Source organism: Salmo trutta, chromosome 6 (genome assembly GCF_901001165.1).
Source record: "Salmo trutta chromosome 6, fSalTru1.1, whole genome shotgun sequence".
Lineage (NCBI taxonomy): Eukaryota > Metazoa > Chordata > Actinopteri > Salmoniformes > Salmonidae > Salmo > Salmo trutta.
In genome coordinates this window covers 30,196,851-30,220,284 of record NC_042962.1, presented here as the reverse complement: position 1 = coordinate 30,220,284, position 23,434 = coordinate 30,196,851, and the positions used below count along the sequence as shown (strand labels likewise).

The following is a 23,434-nucleotide window of genomic DNA, read 5'->3' as shown; positions in this document are numbered from 1 at the left end:
TGAGTGTGTGTGTGTGTGGGGGGGGGGGGGGGGGGGTTGAACAGTTTTATTGGAAAATGTTGAAACAAACACCACAGCAGCACAACATGGAAGTTTGATTCAGGAGTTTATGATGACCGTCTTAGTCAATAACTCGTTCTACAAACCCAAATCGACAACCACGTGACCGGCTGACGTGACCAGCTTCAGAGGCTGTCCTAATATGGACACAATATACATGATACATGTTGTTCTCCAGTCATGAGTTTATTAAAAGTGTATTTGATTCATACAGGAGGGAATAAAGTGCATTTTATTCATCAAAGCAGTTAAGCGCTAAAGTAAAAAGATAGCTCTTTCAGCTGTGCAATATTTCCCATTCTTGTTCTTTTTGAATTAATCCAATCCAAGGAAATTAAAAATCCAAATCTGAATGCCTGAAACACTTCTGGTAATTATAACAACACCGCATTTATGTCTATCACTCTAAACAATAACAAATGTTTGGTTTTTGCATGAAAACAGAAAGAAAAACTATCACCATACATTTACAGTACCCGTTGTTGACTTCCAAATTCAGAACAAAGTCAATTTTTCTCTTACAGGAAAAATAATCCGTTTTTTTTGTTGAATGGGCATTACACTTCTCACTGTCTTCCTAAGTCAGGAGGACAGACACACATAATAACTCAGGGAGGAAGGCTGTGTGTAAACGAAAAGGTAGTGCACTACTTTTGACCAGAGCCCTTCCAAAGTAGTGCACTGTATAGGGAATAGGGTGCCACTTGGGACGCATAGAGTGTTTGCCTTTCATTTAATGGAGGGAGATGGGCCACTGCCTCCAAAGACTTTAATTAAACCCTTAGAGACTGGAGCCTGGTTCCTAGGAACAAGGGCCAAATGACTCTGTAGGTCGTGTGCATGTTATTTCGCCCATGAATAATACAACACACTGTCGACATTCACACAGAGAATGTCGCTGCCTTCACAGCCCTGCCAATGACAGCCTAATCCAGGGCTGTTCTGAAGAGGTCTTTTCAATTTAGGAAGGAGTGCAGTTTCAAAAGAGGAGAGTAACATCCCAAACGGCACACTATCCCCTACACCATATTCCCCATAGAACCCTAGTCAAAAGAAGTGCACTAAACAGGGAGTGCCATTTGGGACACTGGTCTATTTTGCTTTGTTTATGCTGCCCAATTTCGATACTTTTTTTTCTTCAAGCAACCTAGAACACAGACTTTGAAATAATCTGGAAGAATAAGCTTTCAACATAAAAATAAGTAATATTGAAGTCCAGAGGTGCGCGTTCATTGTGTTCCGAAAGTTGCTGAACAGAACTGACGCTGAATGTTTTTTTTCGGCCAATGACGTGGGAAGAAATGCATTCAATACGTTTAAATTGCAAATGTTCAGGAAAAGCAGGTGACGCTTGAAATGTTTTTCCACTTGGACCGGGTCACTATTTAATGCCTACAATTCATAATTACACAGCTACAGCATACATGTGTCACAATGAATACAAGACCATGCATCATATTGAAAGCAGCATTTCAGATGCCATCAAAAGGCTCATAATGAGAGTAAAAAGTATTCAATAGATTACATCCATTATTTCACTACCTTGAGAACCTAATCCATTCTGTCTTTATTGAAGGATAATGTGATATATGTCCCTCAGCAACCACATAACAACAACGTGAATACATAGCCATCACATATCTGGTTGACATAAAGCTTTATTGGTGGGTGTTTATAGAAAAGGAAACTCACATGCATTCCATCTCCCCTGGCATTGGCCACGAATAAAAGCAAATTGACAGTAAACTAAACCAATCAAAGAATATCAAATAAAACAGTTCTGTAAAAAGTTATAAACATGTTCAACACAGGAACTTCCATGCCAGGTTTCCATCCCAACCGAAGCAGTGGAGTGTAAAAACCGAGTGACAAGCCTTTTTGAGAGGGGAGAAAGTGAGATGGCTACTTTGGTGTTACTGTTCTCTTGTGACAATGTTTCACTCAGTGCAGACAAAACCTACAGTATATTGTTGTATGATTTCTACATCAATCAAACATATTTTTTAAAGCCCTTTTTTACATAAGTGTGTTTTTGATCAGAAATTCTTCTTTATTTTTTTTGCTCATTTGCCTTTAAGATAAGCCAAGTTCTCTGGTCTCTGGACAGTTCTCCCTCTAACCTCATATGGGTCTTTAAAGGGATAGTTCACCAAAATGTGCCTAAATCATTTGGATGAACTATCCCTTTAAGGTTTAAAGACTCCCCTATACCTTCATTTCCTTCAGGGTCTCTGGCATCATCACTTACATTCCTGTTACAGGCTCTTCCAGACAATTCACATCTATTACATTTACTCTGCTACATCACATCCCTTTAAAGTGGCAATTAGCAGTAGAAACAATAAAGCCACTACCCACACCTGTTTTGGTAAAAAGCTGATGGATGGGGCTGGAGAAATGTAACCAGTCTCAAATGCATAGATCTACGAATGCAAGGGCTGAACAGCCTTGATATCAACATTAGTTTTAACCATGTTTTGAGGCTATGTAGTGTTTGTTTACATTTACTTTGTTTGCAAACATTGGAGTTAAACAAGCCTCAATGTGTAAAGCTGAAGCGCTACAGATTCCGCGATAGAAATGTAAAGGTCATTTCCGATTGAGCCGACATCTACAGCGTTTACCAGGAATGCAGACCGGGAATGCAGTCTCTGCTAAAGCGGGAACATTGCCTTTAAATTTCAATCACGCTGTGAAGCTCAACTTCCACGATGTAGACTGAATAGAGGCCATATACTTTCGGTTCTGATGGGGTACAACAGTTGAACTAAGCTCATGAGGCATTTATAAGTTATATTCTTCAAGAACCAATGGGTACACATCATTCATTTATAAGCGCAGAAATGGATGTAGCTACTGCCGATTGCCCCTTTAAAAAACAAACTAGAAATATTTCAGAAAGTACGTTTCATGAAAAATGTATAATTCCATTCAGAGGAGACAAATTATGACCGAATGTGCGCATGCTCATGCTAAGGTCCTCCGGTCCTACCATTTGTGATGAATGCAAAATCCAGAATAAACAGAATAGCTCCTCTCTACTGACATCTTCAAAAATAAATAAACTATGTCCCCTACTGGCAGCTCTACTGGTAATGAAAGTTGAACTGCATAGAGAACACAGCAGAGCCATGAGGACAGAAAACAGACCTTGACAAAGTCTAATGTCTTGCATAGAAGATGGCTAATGAGATTTGCTGTTTGCACTGAGAAGTTGATAGACAAGGGAGACCTGGCACAGTGGTGGGCTGGTGGTTGGGCTGGCATGGTTTGCAAAATTCCATTAACTTTCCCAAAATTACCAGGTTTTCCAGAAAACCTGTGGTTGGAGGATCCGGATTTCCTGCTTATTCCCTCTTGATTCCGGGAATCGTCCAACTGGGATTTCTACAAAATCTGGAAGCTTTGGAAGAGTAACCTGAATTTGGCAACTCTACGGCTGAGTTGTGTTAATCTACTGATGTTCTTCCCCTCCGGATGACACGTACAGGGAAGGGCGGAGCCATGGTGGTGCTTTAGAACCAGGCACCGATTCGAGGAGCCAATCGAGGTGTTCTCTTCTTTTTGAGCTCCGCCTCCTGCCTCCAAGGATATTTCTTCCTCTTGGTGTCCATGTGTCCTACGGAGAAATGGCCGTCAAACAGAAAATTACATGCTACTAACGTCGGCAGAATGTGTTCCAGATCTACACTTCTATATTCCTCAATACTTCATTATTGACATTATAACTTATCAGGCATAAACATACACAATGTCCTGGTAAAAGTGTAAACTCCTTTGCTTATCTTTAAAAAAAAAAGAAAAAAAAAGTGAAATTGCAAAACATTTAACCCCAGTCCATCCCCAACATAATAAAAAAATATATATATATTTCACCTTTATTTAACCAGATAGGCCAGTTGAGAACAAGTTCTCATTTACAACTGCGACCTGGCCAAGATAAAGCAAAGCAGTGCGACACAAACAACAAGAGTTACACATGGAATAAACAAGCGTACAGTCAATAACACAATATATATATATATTTTTTTTTTAATAAGTCTATATACAGTGTGTGCAAATGGCGTGAGGAGGTAAGGCAATAAATAGGCCATAGTAGCGAAGTAATTACAATTTAGCAAATTGAGGACTCATTATAATCAGAGGACCCCTGTGTGTCAGCGAGTACGTTTACACGCACACTAATAAATTCGATATTAAAGATTGAGATGACATAATCAGTTTATCTTAAAAGGTCAAAATCGAAGTAAGCATACGCCAGTTAAAACACCTGGTTTTCTGAGCAATTTCCACCTGTGTATTTAATCTGCGCATGTGCTAGCACCAGCCGAGCGAGCCTTCCTTTTTTAGCGCGAGTTCGGAAGATCTTAATGTATGCATCTTAGAAATAGTTTGCGCAGATAAACTTTATACAGTTTGTCTGCTTCCCAAAAATGACATGGTCAGAATGCCATCAGGTAGCCTGATTTCAAATGTGTCCATGTAAACGGGATTATTAGGGAACTCGTTCTTCTTGCAAAGCATGTAAACGTTTTAGTCAAACTATCATATTCATCTGACTACCCGCAAAAATCGCATTACTGTGTGCGTGTAACCGTACTCAATGTGTCAGGGGCGCCCCACAGTTTTTTTCCCCCTTGTTCAATGAAAGTCAATAAACTAAGTCAGAGAGGAAGAGGTGAAGCGAGAGGGTTTTCTCCAACAAAAAAACGGTACACCTTTAAGCAGATCATTAATTATTAAGCTAGTGAGGATTTTTTTTCTCTCTGATATAAGTGTGATGCACGTGACGTGACATCCTGGAAGTTATCGGGAGTTATCCCCGTTTAAATCCAAGACAGTCTATGCATATTCATGAGGACAATGAATTTTAAATACGTTCACCATAGAATTCAGGCGGTTGATGACAACACCCCTCATCGAATATTCAAAGGAAGGATTCCAATCCAAAAAGAGGAATAGGCGTAGCTTGACAGCTTGCTGTTCTGAGTTTGTGGACGACGATCCACAACGATCCAGACCCAGCTGCTTTTGCATTGGTGTCTATAGGAGACTCGCCCCGTGAAGTAGATCGGAACCGACCGTTTTTTCAATGGTATATCGGCCTGAGTGAACCATCTTTGAGTGTGTGTAAGATAATTGCACGGCTTTTGTGTTTGAACCCTGGAGGAAAACAGAAGGATGACCTTTGACCTTGAGTCATTACACTGCAGATCAACAGAGCGCTCTAACGAACACTTCAGTCCTTTCATTCCCCTCCATGTTGACCTCTACCAGTCAAACATGTCTGCCTCTGTCGCTGGCCTTTTGTTTAGCCGCCCGTTACAACAACAACCAATTAGCTGTCGTTATTAAGGTGTTAGCGCTTGTCTTTAAACAAAGCTTAGCCTGGAGGCCATTGATTAATCCATCTGAAACAAACACCACATTTAGTGTGGTGTACAATCAACAACTTCATTAACAACGTAAAAGTTTAGGAACGCAACAAATTTAATTTGAATTAAATGGAAATATGTGTCCCTTTCAGTCTCAACAGAAGTCACTACAACCTCCTGTTTAGAAAAATGTATTTTATGAGCCGCTTTTACGTCAGCAGTTGTCACAAAGTGCTTTACAGTTTACTCTAGAACCAGCCTGATCACTTCGATTTCGGATGTTTAAAAATGTCCCAGAACATCGATATGTCTTTCTCTGTGCTCACCCCCCCCAAAATTCTGTCGATTGCCCAGAACTGGGTGCAGACTCACAATGTTTGGAGTTTGAGCATGCAGCTTAGAACACTGCGCCACCACAATTCACAATACTCTAGCAAGCCAAGAGAACACTTGATGATAGTTGACGGAAACAGCACATTGTTTTTTTTTATTATATTGTTTTAAGCTTTCCCCAAACCATAGCCCTAACCTTAACCATTCGGAATGAATGCCTAAACAGTTAACCGTTGAGTTGTTTCTGTTTTAACCCTTAACCACACGGAATTAACCCGGTAACCACGTGGATTTAATGCGGGTCTTTTTTGTTGAGGTTTATCCATAGTACGTTGAATTTCAAAGGGAAACTATGAGATCTTGTTGACGCAGCAGGCCTGTTCCTGGGTCTCTCTGTACAACCCCCACACCTTAAAGCTTTTCACCCCAGGACAGAACACTAAGTTGGGGGACACACCTCTGGCGAGTCCCAGGCTCTGTTGGCCGCGCTCTTCGTCTTCCTCCGGGGAGTTCTGTGGGCTATTCCTCAGGAAGCGCTGGTGGGACGGGAGACCAAGGAGGGTGTTCTGTTGCCGGTCGTCATCCTCCAGACCTGTAAGGGTGGTCGGAGTAGTTAGCAGGGACCTGCGAGCAGAACACACATCTGTAAATCTAAACTAGATTTACTTTGCGGAGATAGGGGAACGACAGTCCCAGCTCCAACACCTCAGAGTTTGTACACAGTTTATACCGGTGCAATTGTTGGTCACCGGCAGCGCACGCTAATGTTAAGTGATAGCATGAAGGGGCGATATGATTCTCCGGGAGAATCTGATAAAAAGGCATCAAGCGCGATCGGACGGAGACAGCACTTAGTCGTCCCGCATCTGGTAGATGTAAATCTACCTTTATCAACCAACTCCAGCATGGTCAAAGGCAGTGCTACAAAGACCCACATAAAGTTGATAAGAGGTACCCTGGGCCTGCCCACCTATGGTGAAGTGGATGAATCTGAGCTGTCAAAACCATTTTTATACAAGGCCTTGAATCATGACTTGTGGGGAGGGATAATCTCCTTTCTGTTGTAATATGAAGCCTGAGTGTTAATCTGTATTGGCCACATATTAATAAAGTGATCATTCTCACACAATTATTGGCACCAGCTGTGGTGCTCGTTAAACAGGGACTGTTCAGAATAGAGACGTTTAAGTAAAATGTGACATCCTTGACCCGAGAAACACAATCCAAGTGAGAACGAGAAGCTTCTCCGATTATATGTTGCCTATAAAGAAAACAAGTGTGATTCAAACCTGTGTAGCCATACCAGAAAAACCAAGAGGATGAAACGCAACGATCTTCAAAAACATCCCCTCTGGCTACAGCAACCAGTTGCTTTCATAATGCAACCATAAAGTTCAGTCATATTTCATGTGGCCACGCTTTATTGTGATTAGTCATGTAAATAAAATGAGGTTTTGTTATTTTCTCTTGGCAATTTACATTTATATTGAATTAGTCGCAGCGTATAAGGGGAGACTTATTATGCTGTGATTACACGGGCAGATTTCCCCGCCATTGTGTTTTGTAATTAAGGGGGGGGGGGGGTTCTAGAGGACAAGAAAGGAGCCGGCATGTTTTCATGCCGAACATGTTTTCATTTAGAGAAAGGTCTACACCAACTTTCAAACCCCCTCCATCATCCTTCCGTCATTTCCAACAGTCAAGCCTTTAACAAATCGCATGCCATTAAAGTGACATATCAAACCAGGGGATGTGCTTAGGGACACACTGGCCAATCTGCTTGGAATAAGAGTACACCTAAGTGCTGCACTGCATGTAAACTGCATTGAAAAAATAGCCTTTGTATTGTATTCTGGGCTTTACAAGGTATACACAAGGATTACCTTTTGTAACATACAATTATACACAAGTATTTAGTATTTTGCACATTTTCTGAGGCGGACTAGATCTATTAACTATTTCAAAATAAAGCGTTGTATGCCTCAAGTCTCTTACAGTATTTTCTCTCTCTCAGCAGTTTAGGTCCTGATTGGCACTAGCCACTAAGGTAACAAACATGTGGTAACAAACTCTCTCTCTTTCTCTAATTTCTGGATGTGTGACCCTTTTCTCAGCCACTAATTATTTCATCTACGTTATTGTTGAAACTCCATTTTCGTAGTTATCAAGCTCCAAATCATATCATGAATTGCCACTGGCTTTGAGGAAAGCCAGAGTGTCTATGTATGCGGATGACTCAACACTATACACGTCAGCTACTACAGCGACTGAAATGACTGCAACACTTAACAAAGAGCTGCAGTTCGTTTCAGAGTGAATGGCAAGGAATAAGTTAGTCGTAAATATTTCTAAAACTAAAAGCATTGTATTTGGGACAAATCATTCACTAAACCCTAAATTGAGCAAGTTGAGGTGACTAAACTGCTTGGAGTAACCCTGGATTGTAAACTGTCATGGTCAAAACATATTGATACAACAGTAGCTGAGATGGGGAGAAGTATGTCCACGATAAGGCGCTGCTCTACCTTCTTGACAGTACTGTAAAATTAGATTTAAAAAACAGATTAAAAAAAAACAACACTTTATGGAACAGCGGGGATTGTGAAGCAACACAAACATAGGCACAGACACATGCATACACACATACGCGATAACAAATGCACTACACACACATGGATTTACTACTGTAGATGTGTGGTAGTGGTGGAGTAGGGGCCTGAGGGCACACGGTGTGTTGTGAAATCTGTGAATGTATTGTAATGTTTTTAAAAATGGTATAAACTGGCTTAATTTTGCTGGACCCCAGGAAGAGTAGCTGGGGATACAGCTAATGGGGATCCATAATAAATACAAATATCACTTGTCCAATCTGCAGACAAGGCAGAGAAAGTAAAAACAGGTGGGAAGGATGCCTGAAGGTAGCGGACAATCGGATAAGCCGGTCCTCACTCAGGCTGTAATAAACCTTGTCTGAGACAAAGGAAAAAAGCACGGTGAGACTTTGTCTAATGTCCCAAATGGCTCCCTATATAGTGCAGTACTATTCACCAAATCCCTATGGGCCTTGGTCAAAGGTAGTGCACTACATTGGGCTTAGGTCACCATTTGGGACGCAGCTTTCAACTCACTGGATGAATAGACTTCTTATTACCGCGAGGTCAGCAATCGCGACCCTGGCAAATTTGCAGTCTATGTTGCGAGAGGCAAGCGGGCGCAATAGACTTTTATAAAGGATGCCAAACAAATCAGTTTCCAAAATCCACATCCCAAATGGAGGCTTGACACCACAGAGTGATAATCCCCTCGGTGGAATAACATACACAATTGGTGGTTTACGGCTCAGGTATTCCCCTGGCTCCGGTCTGCTTCTAGCTCTGAAAGACAACTAATCCAAGTGCATATTCCCTTCTGCAGACTGCCTGAATATCTAAATCAGTTTTGCATTGGAGAAATGGAGAGTAATTGCATTTTACCGTGTGAGAATCCAGGGCCGTGAGGCGTATTGTCAACATGTCCCTGCTCTGCGGAGCAATATTTGTTTGTATTATGAGGTCGTTACCTGGGCGATAAGACTCCCCGCCCCACAGAGCTGTGTAATCCATTATCATTTAATTAATTTAAACAAAACAATATCAAACTGCATTGATGATGATGAGATATTTTAATAGTCATAAGGCAGCCTTTTCTTTTCTGGATCAAAGACTTAATTTGACTACAGAGCAGACGTTCCCGCTTCTCCATGCATACATTTAGAGCCATTGTCTGAAGGGTTCCTATCGTTTGTTTTGTTTCAGTCCAGGGCGTACGAGTCTACATCCAGCCACCTGACACTCACTCACACATACATACCTTAATCATGTTGGCCAAACCTTATGTAGGCCCACTGGATTTGACTGCGCTGAAGAAGGCCACACACTGTTCTTTGGGCTTGAACGTCCAACCCCTATCAACGTAATCGATTTATCGATGCAAAAGTCTGCTAATCTCCCCCCCTAGTCTCTCCCTCCCCCAGTCTCTCCCTCCCTCATGTTTTAATATTTCTCCCGGCCAGGCGGCCAGCAGCAGCAGCAGAGGTCTGCTGAGGTGACACCACTGCTGAGCACACCGATAATGACTACGTTGTCAAGGGTACCCTACCCCCTTTATAGTGCACTAATTTTGATGGTCCCGGGTCAAACGTTGTGCACTATAACAGAGAACAGGATGTCGTTTTGTGCCCACGTTCAAACGCGGTCAGGCAACAGCTGGGTTTGTCCCGGTGTTAGCCTCCATCTTTCATAAAGCAGCTGACAAGCCTGGCGTTGATGGTGGCAAGAGATGGGTCTGCTACTCCACGCGATGACAGTTGCGTAGAAGGCAATTCAAACAGGATGCTTCCTGCTGCGACCAGGAAGCCATTTTGTGGCCCCGGGACAGGAAATCAAAACATGATCTGTCATTAGTGATGGATGAGCATGAGATCCAGCCTTCAGTTTTCAATCATAAAAGCTTACCGGTGTTCATTTTTCATATCGTTGCCTCTAGCAACTGCATGAGCAACTGCAAGAACAATGGAATCCTTCTGTGCTCACGGAGGCGTGGGCAACTTGACCATAAAGTGGCTTGTGGTTTGAGACATGGATAGTAGTATCATGTCATTGCTCATTCCACCTTGTTCTGGTAGTTAAACTAGTAGGGCTAGTCACAACAAAGCTAGACGTATGTAAAGAGATTGACAGGCTGACAGACAGCCCAGTGGTTCAGCCACTGAAGAAAATGAACTACAGTTTAATTACATTGTGTGGCTGACAACTACAGACAGGGGAAGACAGCTCAACTCTGCCATTAGGTACATAAAAACACTCTATTCCCTACATAGGCCACTACTTTTGGCCATAGCCTTATGATCCCTGGTCAAAAGTAGCACACTATATAGGAAATTGGGTGTCATTTGGCAGGCACGCTAGTACCTACCTTCCACTGTGCGAGTCCACATTAATGTGTACGCATCCACTTAAAAGATGAGGAAATAATATATACATTTGCAATGTCAGACTTTTAGGTTACAGGTATGCAATGTAGCAGGATGTTTTTTGTCTTCCAGCATACGCAAAAATTCAGTGTGAATGTGACTTTGGTCCAAGATATCAAAAACAAACTCAAATGTATTTTACTAAGCTGGAAGGCATTTTACATTACAATAACCAAATACAAGCTGTTTTTAGAACACAAACATTTCTGAGAATTAGGATTCACTTGTGAATCTTCGAGTTATGTTTTGGAACAGTATAATATTTATGTCAAAAATCACTTAACCTGTAGGTAGAGCTACAGATAACTACATGTAACTGCCAAAATAAAGGAAACATCAACATAAAGTGTCTTAATAGGGCGTTGGGCCACCATGAGCCAGAACGGCTTCAATGCACCATGGCATAGATTCTACAAGTGTCTGGAACTCTGTTGGCGGGATGCGACACCATTCTTTCACAAGAAACACCATAACTTTGGTGTGTTGATGGAAAACGCTGTCTCCAGAACCTCCCATTAGTGTTCAATTGGGTTTAGATCTGGTGACGGAGACGGCCATGGTTTACATTGTTTTCATGCTTATCAAACCGTTCAGTGACCACTCGTGCCCTGTGGATGGGGGCACTGTCATCCTATGGGGGCATAGCCATGGTATCCAAAATAATGGCCTGCCCAGCATTTTTATACATGACCCTAAACACGATAAGATGTTAAATCGCTTAATTACTTCAGGAACCACACCTGTGTGGAAGCACCTGCTTTCAATATATTTTGTATCCCTCATTTACTCAAGTTTTTCTATTATTTTGGCGGTTACTTGTAGAATAGAATAGGGTGATGTCATCCTCTCCTGTTAATGTAGAAACAGTGCAACCTAGTGCCAGGAACATGCTCTACAACACAGGGAGAGAGGAAGAACTACACTGTCTTCCGGGTTGTCTTCAGGCCTACATAACATTTGTTGTGTACAACACCTAACTCATTTGTAATAAATGCTAATTGAATTACTTAATCATTACAAAATACCGTTGTGTTCTATTGCGTTTCAACAAAGAAATGCAATGGCAGTTTTCAGTCAGCAGGAGGAGCTATTGCACCGTGGAAAAATACTTCCTACAGTAATTTCATTACAATTGAGGAAATCAATATATTCAAGCCCTACATTCATTTTAATTATGTTTTCATAATCAAAGCCGTAATCTTGCCCCTGGCTCAAAAAGTTATTAAAAAAAGCAAATGGGGAAGACTAATTCAACCTGCTTTTCTGACCTTAAAATATATCATTTGTCTCCCACCAAGGGCAAAGTGTGTTGTAATTCAATTGAATGCAAGGCCTTAACAGGAATTGTTAACATTTTTAACAGCAGTAATACTCCCGGTATTTATCCAGGGACCTTGACTCTCCTTACAATGTCAGCTCTACCACAGTGGAGGGTACAATAATCTCCTCCACTCATCAGCACATCTCCCCCCCCACCCCACACACAGGTAACCTGAGCCAGGCAGTCACAAGGACAGGGCCACAATGTCACCTAGCAACGCAGCCACATCTTCAATCAACCTTCAGGTGAGAATTAAAACCAACAGAGCAGCAGAGTGATGGAAAAATGGCTGCCACAGCTGAAGGAATTAAGGACAAATAGAGCTGTAAGCCAACGTTGTGAAATACAGGATCGTATTGACTAGACACCAAAACAGAAAGAAACAGACAAAACAGGGGGACTACCTGAGCGCATCTAGTAAGAAATGCTTATCGTTTTCCTAGGCAAAATGTTTTGCGACAGTATGCATTAATGCATACAACCCAAGGACGGTTTCCCATGAGAGGATGGTGGTTCTTACACAAAAGAAAAAAATGGGACAGTAAACTGCGTCGAGAGACCTGTTCGCTCTGCTTTCGTTGCTCCACAGGGACAGCTTCCTCCCCTCATGTAACGCCTCTCACAAAAATGCACTGAAGCTTGTGTAAATAAACGGACCCCCTTCTAGCACATTCCTCAGAACTGCTGTGCATGACTGATCTGTGTCTCACACGCACACACCCAACTACACACCCTCAAAAACACACTTCCCTTCTACCGCAGGCCAGGGCATCATAAACAGCTGTAGCCCCTTGTGCCAACTGCTGCCAGTCTGCCACCACCTGTACCCACTGCCAGTATCAGACAGTGGCACGGCTGGACAGCATCTGAACAAAACCGGCCAGTGCTGAGGGACAATACAACCCGGGCTACGTCTCAAATGGCACCCTATTTCCAATATAGTGCACTACTTTTGACCAGGGCCCACAAAGCTCTGGTCTAAAGTAGTGCACTGTGTAGGTAACAGGGTACCATTTGAAGAAGCAGCCCAGTCTCCATAATAAGACATTGCATTGAACATCGAAGCAGTGCTGATTCGTTTGAAACCTATTGGGTTTATAAACAAAACACTGGTAATCACATCTGATAAACAGATTACATGTTGCTAGATGAAGGACAAAATACAGACACCGGATGCATCCCAAATGGCACCGATTCCTATTTAGTGCACTATATAGGGAATAGGGTGCAATTGGGACGCAGCCACTGTGCTGTGACGGTTGGGGAAAACGCTGAGGTGAGGATGTGTATAACTCCCATTCTCTAAGCAAACACATCATCACATTTACTGATACTAGGAGGGCAAGGGAGGACATGGGACACCGCTTAATGGATTCAAGAGGGGTGTGTGAGTAGGAATACGTACCTTTTGTTGAGATGGACATTCTTGACCAAAGGAAACTTACACTGCCATAGTGTATCTTATGTTGATGCCAACTAATTATTCTATACTGATAGTCCATGAAGTGGCAGCTATCACTGCATGAACTTGATGATGAACCACTATAAAAATGCAGGTGTAATCGATTAGCTTAGCAGTAAAACCATTCCATTAGTAGGTTCAAATGAACACGTGAGTGTGACGTGATTAGTGAGTTTTATTGAAAAACAGTGAGGGTGGTTTCCTTTTCTCTGTGTGTTTGTGTGAAGCAGGGGTCATCAAGTAAGCACACACACATTGAGGGAGTGCGTGGGTGTCACTCAAGCAAAACAGAATCATCACACACACACACTCATTGTGAATGCAACAGCCCCTATGAGGGTTCAAGCTGAGATTTATTGACCAATGTATCTTTTTTAGTTTTTTACAAAGTACACAATATCCCCTGTATAGGAGATAGATATACACAGTACCAGTCAAAACTTTGGACCCACATAATCAACCGACCTCAACCCAATTGAGATGGTTTGGGATGAGTTGGACCGCAAAGTGAAGGAAAAGCAGCAAACAAGTGCTCAGCATATGTGGAAACTCCTTCAAGACTGTTAAAGCATTCCAGGTGAAGCTGGTTGAGAGAATGTCAAGAGTGTGCAAAGCTGTCATCAAGGCAAAGGGTGGCTACTTTGAAGAATCTCAAATACAATATATATTTAGATTAATTTAACACTTTTTTGGTTAATACATGATTCCATACGTGTTATTTCATAGTTTTGACGTCTTCACTCTTATTCTACAATGTAGAACAGTGTAAAAAATATTGAAAAACCCTTGAATGAGTAGGTGTGTCCAAACTTTTGACCGGTACACTATATAGTCTCCGTTTATGGTGAGTTGATGAAACAGTTACAGTCAGGAACATGAACAGCCTTGTCATTGGCAATCATGCAGAGATGAAAGAAACACTCATATTCCAAAACAAGCAAACAGAAAGCAAAAACAAAATGCACATGAATACTATATCAATGCATTAATCATCTAAAAGTGTTCATCTGAAACATGAGGTGTGTGGTTTGAGTTGGGGGAAAAAAATAGACAAAGGGTTAAAGCTGAGATAGTTAAAAAAAAAAAAAAAAGCAAAGCAGTCCCATGCATTGATGAAATATACAGCTTGTGCCCTTAGCTTCTAGAACTAAAATGCCAAGAAGTCCACCCACGGAAAAACTGCAATACAGAAAAAAAAATGAATAGTACAAATCAGTAATAAACAGTGGTCCTAGTAAGAGAATGGTCCCAAAACCAAAAAAAGGTGAACGTGAATAAATACAACCGTATCTGAACGTCCCTCACTCCTGCGGCTAAACTCAGTCGAGAACACATATCCTCGCCATGAGGAATGTTAACTACGAATGTCAACAGGGGAGAGAGAGGAGAGAAACCAACCGCCATAAGGTCGCGACCCTGAGCAGCATCGTCACACTGAGTTAGTTTAGTTTGTTTCCAGGTCAGGTGTGAGTATTTCAAACGTTGTGCAGAGGTCATCACTTGTTATCCAGTCTTAGGAGCTGCTCCTTACCGTTGACGGTTAGAGACTTTAACTGACCGTCTTCCTCCACCTCCACCCTCTCCTGGCCGTTCTCCACAATCCTGCAGGAGATTAAAAAAAACAGACTTAGAACAGATATTATTTTAAATCATAACCTTGTTAAGTGTTACTCTGTTTTTCTCGATTCCGACTGTCTTGATGAATCGACTACAACATCCTAGGAAAGTCCTGTTTGTTTTTATTTTGAGGAAACTATCCCTTTAAAAACACAGGGTAAGGACAAGCCAGTGAAGCATTGACTGACTAGCTGTGCTGTGCAGTACCGTTTTGTGGTGATTTGTCTGCCGTTAATGAACTTGGTGGAGGTAGACACCGAGCGGGAGCACATTCCTCCTCCACCCCCGAAAGATGAAGAGGAAAACGAGGCGAAGCCACCTCCACCCATATGTCCCAGGGAGGTGAAACCTAGGAGGGACACACACAGAGCTTACGAGTAAGCATTTTATTTTACTGGTCACACTCATATATGACATTTTCATCTCAATTGAGTCTGTAGCTAAGAACTGTGTGAAACTTATCATAGGATAACATCAGGATAGATCTCATTAAAGGAAAAGTAACATCAAATAATGTTTCAGCTCTCTGGGTAACATTTGTCTTACAAACACACCCATGAATGAAAGGCATAGTAACATTTCAAATAGATGGGATTGAATTACGACATGATTTAAATTGTAACAACTTCCGTGAGAAGAAGGTTTAGTTTAACCAGAGTTTTAGTACACACATATTTGAAGTATTATCGTGCTGCAGGGGAAGCGCACCTGAACCAAACCCTGTGAAGCCCGCCCCGAAGGGGGGGAAGCCACCAAACCCGTGGAAGAAGGATCCTCCGGTCCTGCTTTGGTTCACCACCCGCTGCCTGTGTCCCCCACCGAAGAAGTCATCGTCTGCTGGGGAGAGGGGAGAGACAATGACAACACATTAGTCAAGTTCACACTACATGAACACTACAATACACACTACATGCAACAATTTCAAAGATTTTACTGAGTTACAGTTCATATAAGAATACCAGTCAATTTAAATACATTTATTAGGCCATAATCTATGGATTTCACATGACTGGGAATACAGATATGTATATGTTGGTCACAGATACCTTAAAAACAAAACAAAGGGCGTGGATCAGAAAACCAGAATGTAGCGCGACACATCTCCTTTGCATAGTGGCGATCAGACTGTTGAATGTTGTCCCACTCATCTTCAATGGCTGTACGAAGTTTCTGGATATTGTCAGGAACTGGAATACGCTGTTGTAAACGTCAATCCAGAGCATTCCAAACATGCTCAATGGGTGACATGTCTGGGGAGTATGCGGGCCATGGAAGAACGGACATTTTCAGCTTCCAGGAATGGTCTACAGATCCTTGCGACATGGGCCCGTGCATTATCATGCTGAAACATGAGGATGTCAGCGGATGAATGGCACGACAATGGGCCTCAGTATCTCATCACGTTATCTCTGCGCATTCAAATTGCTTAGATAATGAACACAATTGCATTTTTGTCCGTAGCTTATGCCTACCCATACCATAACCCCAACGCCACTATGGGGCCCTCTGTCCACAACGTTGACATCAGAAACCACTCGCCCACACGCTGTCTGCCATCTGCCCAGTACAGTCGAAACCGGGATTCATCCGTGAAGAGCACACTTCTCCAGCGTGCCAGTGGCCATCGAAGGTGAGAATTTACCTACTGAAGTTGGTTACGACACCAAACTGCAGTCAGGTCAAGACCCTGGTGAGGACGATGAGCACGCAGATGAGCTTCCCTGAGACGTTTCTGACAGTTCGTGCAGAAATTCTTTGGTTGTGCAAACCCACAGTTTTGTCAGCTCTGCAGGTGGCTGGTCTCAGACGATCCCGCAGGTGAAGAAGCCGGATGTGGAGGTCCAGGGCTGGGCGAGGTTACACGCGGTCTGTGGTTGTGAGGAGGGCTGGATGTACTGCCAAATTCTCTAAAACGACGTTGGAGGCAGCTTAACGTAGAGAAATTAACATTCAATTATCTGCAACAGCTCTCGCGGACACTCCTGCAGTCAGCATGCCAACTGCACGCCCCCGCAAAAATTGAGACATTTGTGGCATTGTGTTGTGTGAGAAAACTGCAGATTTTAGAGTGTTGTTTTATTGTCCCCAGCACAAAGTGCAACTGTATAATGATCATGCTGTTTAATCAGCTTCTTGATATGCCACACCTGTCAGGTGGATGGATTATCTTGGCAAAGGAGAAATGTTCACTAATAGGGATGTAAATTAATCCGCACAAAATTTGAGAGAAATAAGCTTTTTGTGCTTATGGAAAATTTCTGGGATCTTTATCTCAGTTCATAAAACATGGGACCAACACTTTACATGTTGCGTTTATTTTTGTTGTTGAGTATAAATACATATCTATAAATTGAGCTGGATTATTCACTGATGTCGTTTCCCCATTCCCCAAAGCTTAAAGTGCATTAACCGACAGACTTTTTGGAAGGAAATGTCTGATACATCACAAATAATATTTGAGGGGTTTTGGTTTCAACCGGATATAAAAAATAAAAAGAGTTCAATCATTTACAGTATCACATCATCATCATCATTTAGAGGTTTGTGTTAGTCTTAACCAGAAATGGCTGCAGTAGTCACATGGGAGACCCCTCCCTGCCATAGGGACAGACGTGATTGTGCTGAGAAAAAAAGCTGCCCTCCCCGTTAGAAAGAAAAATCCCCTGCTGCTTCCGCTCTCCAATCCACCACACAATGTCAGAATTCATTTATTAATTGGATCGTTTATGCATGAGGACCCTGAGGACTCAGTCACACTCCCTCTCCCCTTAGAAAAGGTCCGTATTAAACCCAGCAGCAAGCTCTCCATAAAGCCTCCCTCTGATCCTCTCTGTATTCCATTGTGCATCGCAAATGGACTGACCCCACCACAACGTAGTGACCCCCCCACCACAGGAGGTCTCCACTGCAACTAGGGAATGAGTCCTAAATGGCACCCTATTCCCTATATAGTGCATTACTTTAGACCAGAGCTCATGACTAGGGGCCCCTAGTCAAAAGGAGTGCACCAAGTAAGGAATAGGGTGCCATTTGGGATGCAGCGGAGCATGGAAGAGGTTGGTCATAATATCATTTATGATCTAGAATTAAAACCCTTCTTGTTTACCTCGGTGTCCCTTGATGTGACTTATTTAGTTATGTCGTTAGGAGAGGATTTAACGTAGCAGGGTTATTTATAATATATGGACTTGAAAATGGCCTTTGAAAGCTATTGCTAAACTATTACTAAACTCAGCCAATGTTCGTGACTGGCGGCTAAGGAAGGTGTTTTTTTGACCAATGGGAGACGTGTTGTAGTAGGGAGCCTATCGGCTCAGCCAGTGGTGTAAAAGCCGGTATCTGCTCAGCGAATGAGAGCGAGGCATCCACGGTTCACCCACAGAGCTCTAAATATGGAGGCGAGCCTCAGACAGTGGACGGATATGAGAGCCTACATCATTCAGCTGGAATGCTTTCAAAAATAGCTTCTGTATTAAAGTAAGACCAGTTGTAATAGCGTCAGACGCATGTGTCTGTGTGTGGAAACATGTGAAACAGGGGAGGGGTTACAATAATGCTATGCAGGAAGCTCCGAGGTTGATACATTTTACAGGTTGCTTTCGCGTAATATGTTACGCATTTTAGTGTAATCTGATTACAATATTTTTGCTGGTAACGTAATAAACTACGGCTTTATTATATATATTTTTTAATCAGATTACATGTAACTTCTTGAACTGCACTGTTGGTTAAGGGCTTGTAAGTAAGCATTTCACGGTAAAGTCTACACAAATAAAGTTTGATTTGATTAGTTCGTTTTTTTGTAATCATATGTAATCAGTTACTCCCCAACCCTGCCTACTCCCTCACTATATAGGGAACAAGGTGCCAGTTGGGACACATCCACAGAGTGCAGAGGACAGCTGTTGCTGTTTACTCCCATGTTGGCAGTGTCCAGCAGCAGCATCAGACAGCATGTCCTCAACACAGTCGGTAAGAGGATAGTAGCTGCTAGGCTGATGGCATGGAGCACCACATTATGGTCCTGGCTTAATAGGTGTCCCTGTTTGCTCGTAAACTTTACATTTTAACCCAGACCATCCAGGCTATCCAGTCTGTGGTTGGAAGAGTCTAAAGGATGCAATGGCTGTTTTTTTTTTCTTCTCGAAAGCCAGTTCTATGGGTAATACAGTACTCACCCGCCCCTCTAGCCAGAGGCATGGTGATTGTACAGCTGGCTGTCATTATGCCAGCTGGTGCTGATGGTTTGTCAGTCAGTCTGTCTGTCTGTCACTAGACACAGCAGCAGCTTGGGGTCCTGCTAAGACTAGTAAAACACACGAGGGGTTAACTGACTGCTAAAGCTCTGAGTCACACCCAGGCTACTACAGTTAGGCTAGACTGCACCCTGAGCACAGCCCTGGCTGCATCCAGGGAGGGATTTTACTTTTTGGTCCACTAGCCAACAGTGGCTGCCCAAATTGACCAGATACTCAATTTGTTTACAAGCCACATTTTTTGATAAAATCACAGAAATTGCATAGAATAGCATGTATTGAACGGTTTTGAAATTGATTGAAAAGTGATTTCAAAGAACAGCCAGCCAGCCAGCCAGCCAGACAGACCTGTTCCAGCGGGCAAGGTCTCCATCTCTCTCGATATTGTACCTATGCTGTACCTCACCCCACTCTCACAACTGTAGCATTGAGATTCTGTCTTCCGGAGCAGACACACACTCTCAAATAGTTGTATTTTTTTTATATATTTTTTTTTACATGTGGGCTTTGTATCAAACAATAAACTGCTCCCAAATGTTCTGTGTGACCCCCGCCAATGTGGCTGGTAAGAATAGACATTCTACCAGCCGATGCCAAAATCGACCAGCAATTCGCTGGTGGATGAGGTTAATTTCCCACCCTGGCTACCTCACTTAACCCTAATCAGTCTGCAGTGTAGCCAGTTCTCTGTACAACTCTCTGTAACAGCTATATAAACACTACGGTCAGGCAGGCCAGCAAACAGCCCAGTCGGTCTCATCCAGCCAGCAAGGTTGACCCAGATCGGCGCACAATTAGTAGCATGTCCAGAGGGGGGTTTAGAACGTAAATCTAGTTGTGGGTATAACGACAATGAAAAGGTCAGGAATGTCCAAGGAATTAAAAAAAGCACAGACCTCGCTCGAGGCAGCGTTGAACATCGTAATCTCAATTCCTGCATCAGTTTTGGTGATCAAAGCCATATCGGTTATATCAACAGTATAGTGATAGATTCCTATTGAATATTATCTACACAGGGATAAGCGCTTACTTTTAGCAACATCACATCCAATATTGATCAAACTTGGATGAATTGTACATAATAAAAGTAGTCAAAGAGACAGAGCGTATCAAAAGTATGGCTCCATCCTCAATCACGCTCTTTCCACTCTATAGAATAAGGGCAATTGCCATTGGTGTCTCTGGGAGCTAGGCTCTCTCTGGGCATTCTCTGGCCTCAGTGGGAGGAAAAGACTTACCGAAGAAATCCGCAAATGGATCTCGACCTCCGAAGAACTCCCTGAAGACATCGTCGGGATTACGGAATGTGAACCCACCACTGAAGTGATCACCGTTGTGATAACGCCCTCCTGGAAGAAAACAGAGAACACGAACATACAATGAGAGTTACCGAGCGATAGCAACATATTCCTGGTCCTGCAGTACACATGGCGATCTGAACATAGTTCAATTACTCAAGGGAACTATGAGGGTAGCATGGCACTACGAGGCTTAGTTGACAGCTAATGGTTTTGAGTCCTCAGAAAAGAAAAAAAATAGAACGAGGTTGGTATTGCCCGGTCAGGTTTATGGTAACACACTGAAGTTGACCCCATAGAGCTGTACATTGGTAGAAGCTAAACACTTCTCCTTGGCATGCTAGCTAGCTTTATGTGTCATTTCAGACATTGTGTCATATAATACTGTATCATAAAACATACGTGTTTAACCTCCTAGAGAGGCTCTACATAATCAAAACATTAAGAGTAATGTATACCTCCGCCTCCGTTTCCAGCCAAGCCTTCTTTACCATATCGGTCGTACTGGTTCTTCTTGTTTGCTAGGGACACGAAGAAAAAGGAGGGATTAAAGAGATCTGAAACTGTCAGGCAATGGTCACTGCGGATGTGTCCCAAATGGCAACCTATTCCCTATGGGGCACGCTACTTTGACCAGAGCACTATGGGCCATGGTCTGACCTTGGTCAAAAGCAGAACACTATGGAATAGGGTGCCATTTGGGGCACATTGAACTTGACAAAGTGTCGTTTCTGTTCTCCATTTAAATGAAAGATCGCTGCGACCTTTGGATAATAATAGCTTCCTGGATATGAAACAGATCCTGCTTCATTCTCATAACTTGATACACGAGGTACATGTGAAATGGTCTTAGTGGCTCCTTATTACTGCCTGCTTAGTTATGTATACACAAATCTATTGATTTGATGCTTGCTTCCAAATTACACTCACTTAATGTTTTAGAGTTAACATTCAAAGAGTTAATAAAACTTCAAGCTCAATCTCAGTCTTAAGACTTCTTCTACCCAGTGAAAAAAACGCAATGAAAAATACATAATTTCAATGGCAAAAATGGTTGAAAGCATGTCTTTTCAACCATCTTAAGATACTTTCTCCTAAGTCTTAATATCCTTCTTCTAAGACCTCACATAATCTTCCACCTGTGCTCTTCTTTCACCGATAGGTTACAATTCTGTCGGAGGGGAATGCTGGGAAAAGCCCCAGTCAGAAACCTGAGAGTGTACGATACAGACAAACCATTGGACAAGTGGACAGAGCATGGCTGTTTATGCCCATTTTCATGAAAGTCATAAATGACCACCCCATAACTTGATAGGCAGAAAAAGTGAAAAGACAAAAAAGCGCGACTACTTAAAGGCTGGTACGAGAACCAAAAGAGGAAAGTCGATGTTCAAGTGTGTATACTCCACAGCACAAACGATCCTGACGTGTGCTTTGAAGGGAAACAATTACTGGCCCGTTGTTAGCTGCTGTTGCTGGGAGAGCAGTACATAACGGGGACAAATAAATCAAGACATTACAGTTCTCTGTTGTGCTCTCAGGCCTACCGCTGCGTCCCAAATGGCACCCTATTCCCTATGTTGTGCACTACTTTTGACCAGGGCCCGTTAAAAGTAGTGCACTGCATAGGGAATAGGGTGCCGTTTAGGACACCGTTTACATCTCAGCGCTGTCAAGTACATAGATCATTTTAGTCCTGTAACAGACAGACAAAGGGTTATTTTTCAATGTGGACAAAGACAACAGTTATGGTATGTTCACCATCTGGTAGCATCACATGACTGGTCATATGTTTGGGTGGAAACAAAGAGGTGAAAACATCATAAAGACACCTAGGGTGATAGCTTCAAAAAGGCACATTAGCCTAAAACATCTTTTGGGGGGGATTTTAAATCAGTCATATAATCTGTATAGCAGAGAGATATCACTAATCAACGTGGCCTAGACCTCATGTGTGCATGCTATGTAGCTAGCTGTCCACCACATTGTACAATTTTACAGGTTGCAGTCGCGTAATGTTACTCATTTTAGTGTAAAGGGTTCTTGTAACCTTTCGAAAATGTACACCGAGTGTACAAAACATTAAGGACACCCGCTCTTTCCATGACAGACTGACCAGGTGAAAGCTATGATCCCTTATTGATGTCACTTGTTAAATCCACTTAAAAATCAGAGTAGATGAAGGGGAGGTTAAAGAAGGATTTTGAAGCCTTAGACATGGATTGGTTTTTGTGTGCCATTTAAAGGGTGAATAAGCAAGAGAAAATATTGAAGTGCCTTTGAACAGGGTATGGCAGTAGGAGCAACGGTTTGGTTCAAGAACTGCAACGCTGCAGTTTCACGGTTTTTTTTTAGCGACCGGATGTGGTATCCGGGATTCGTGACATTTGCATTTTTAAACCTTCCATAATGAGGAGTCTTAGGTGGAGGGGGGAATCTTACCGTCTGACAGGACCTCATAGGCTTCTGAAAGCTCTTTGAACTTCCTCTCTGCGTCTTCCTTGTTGTCTGGGTTCTTGTCTGGATGCCACTTTAGTGCTAGCTTTCTGTACCTATAGTATGGCAGATTACATATTTTACTACACAGACATGTAAAGCCCAAAGATAACACTGTCATTTGTAATCTAAGGAGATTGGTAATCTCACCATTCATTTCATAACAACAAATACTAACTACATATAACCGTCAATATACCACATT

At 42.4% G+C, this 23,434-nt stretch overlaps 1 protein-coding gene across 8 annotated transcripts in view; it reads right to left on the bottom strand.

The window, feature by feature from the left end:
- Window positions 1-227: 227 nt before the first annotated feature.
- Window positions 228-23,434, bottom strand: part of dnajb6b (DnaJ heat shock protein family (Hsp40) member B6b) — a 50,831-nt gene continuing 27,624 nt past the window's right edge. For 3 of the 8 annotated variants that reach the window (XM_029756142.1, XM_029756144.1, XM_029756143.1), the window contains exons 3-10: window positions 23,176-23,285; window positions 21,192-21,254; window positions 20,674-20,784; window positions 15,867-16,016; window positions 15,387-15,528; window positions 15,094-15,164; window positions 6,226-6,360; window positions 228-3,679 (exon numbers count right to left, since the gene is read on the bottom strand). In XM_029756142.1, coding sequence (XP_029612002.1) covers window positions 3,576-3,679; window positions 6,226-6,360; window positions 15,094-15,164; window positions 15,387-15,528; window positions 15,867-16,016; window positions 20,674-20,784; window positions 21,192-21,254; window positions 23,176-23,285 — 886 coding nt within the window. In that variant the 3' untranslated portion in view covers window positions 228-3,575. Of the gene's footprint in view, window positions 3,680-6,225; window positions 6,361-14,384; window positions 15,165-15,386; window positions 15,529-15,866; window positions 16,017-20,673; window positions 20,785-21,191; window positions 21,255-23,175; window positions 23,286-23,434 lie in introns of those variants that run through there. The other 5 variants (XM_029756145.1, XM_029756147.1, XM_029756146.1 and 2 more) reach the window with 5 other exon arrangements.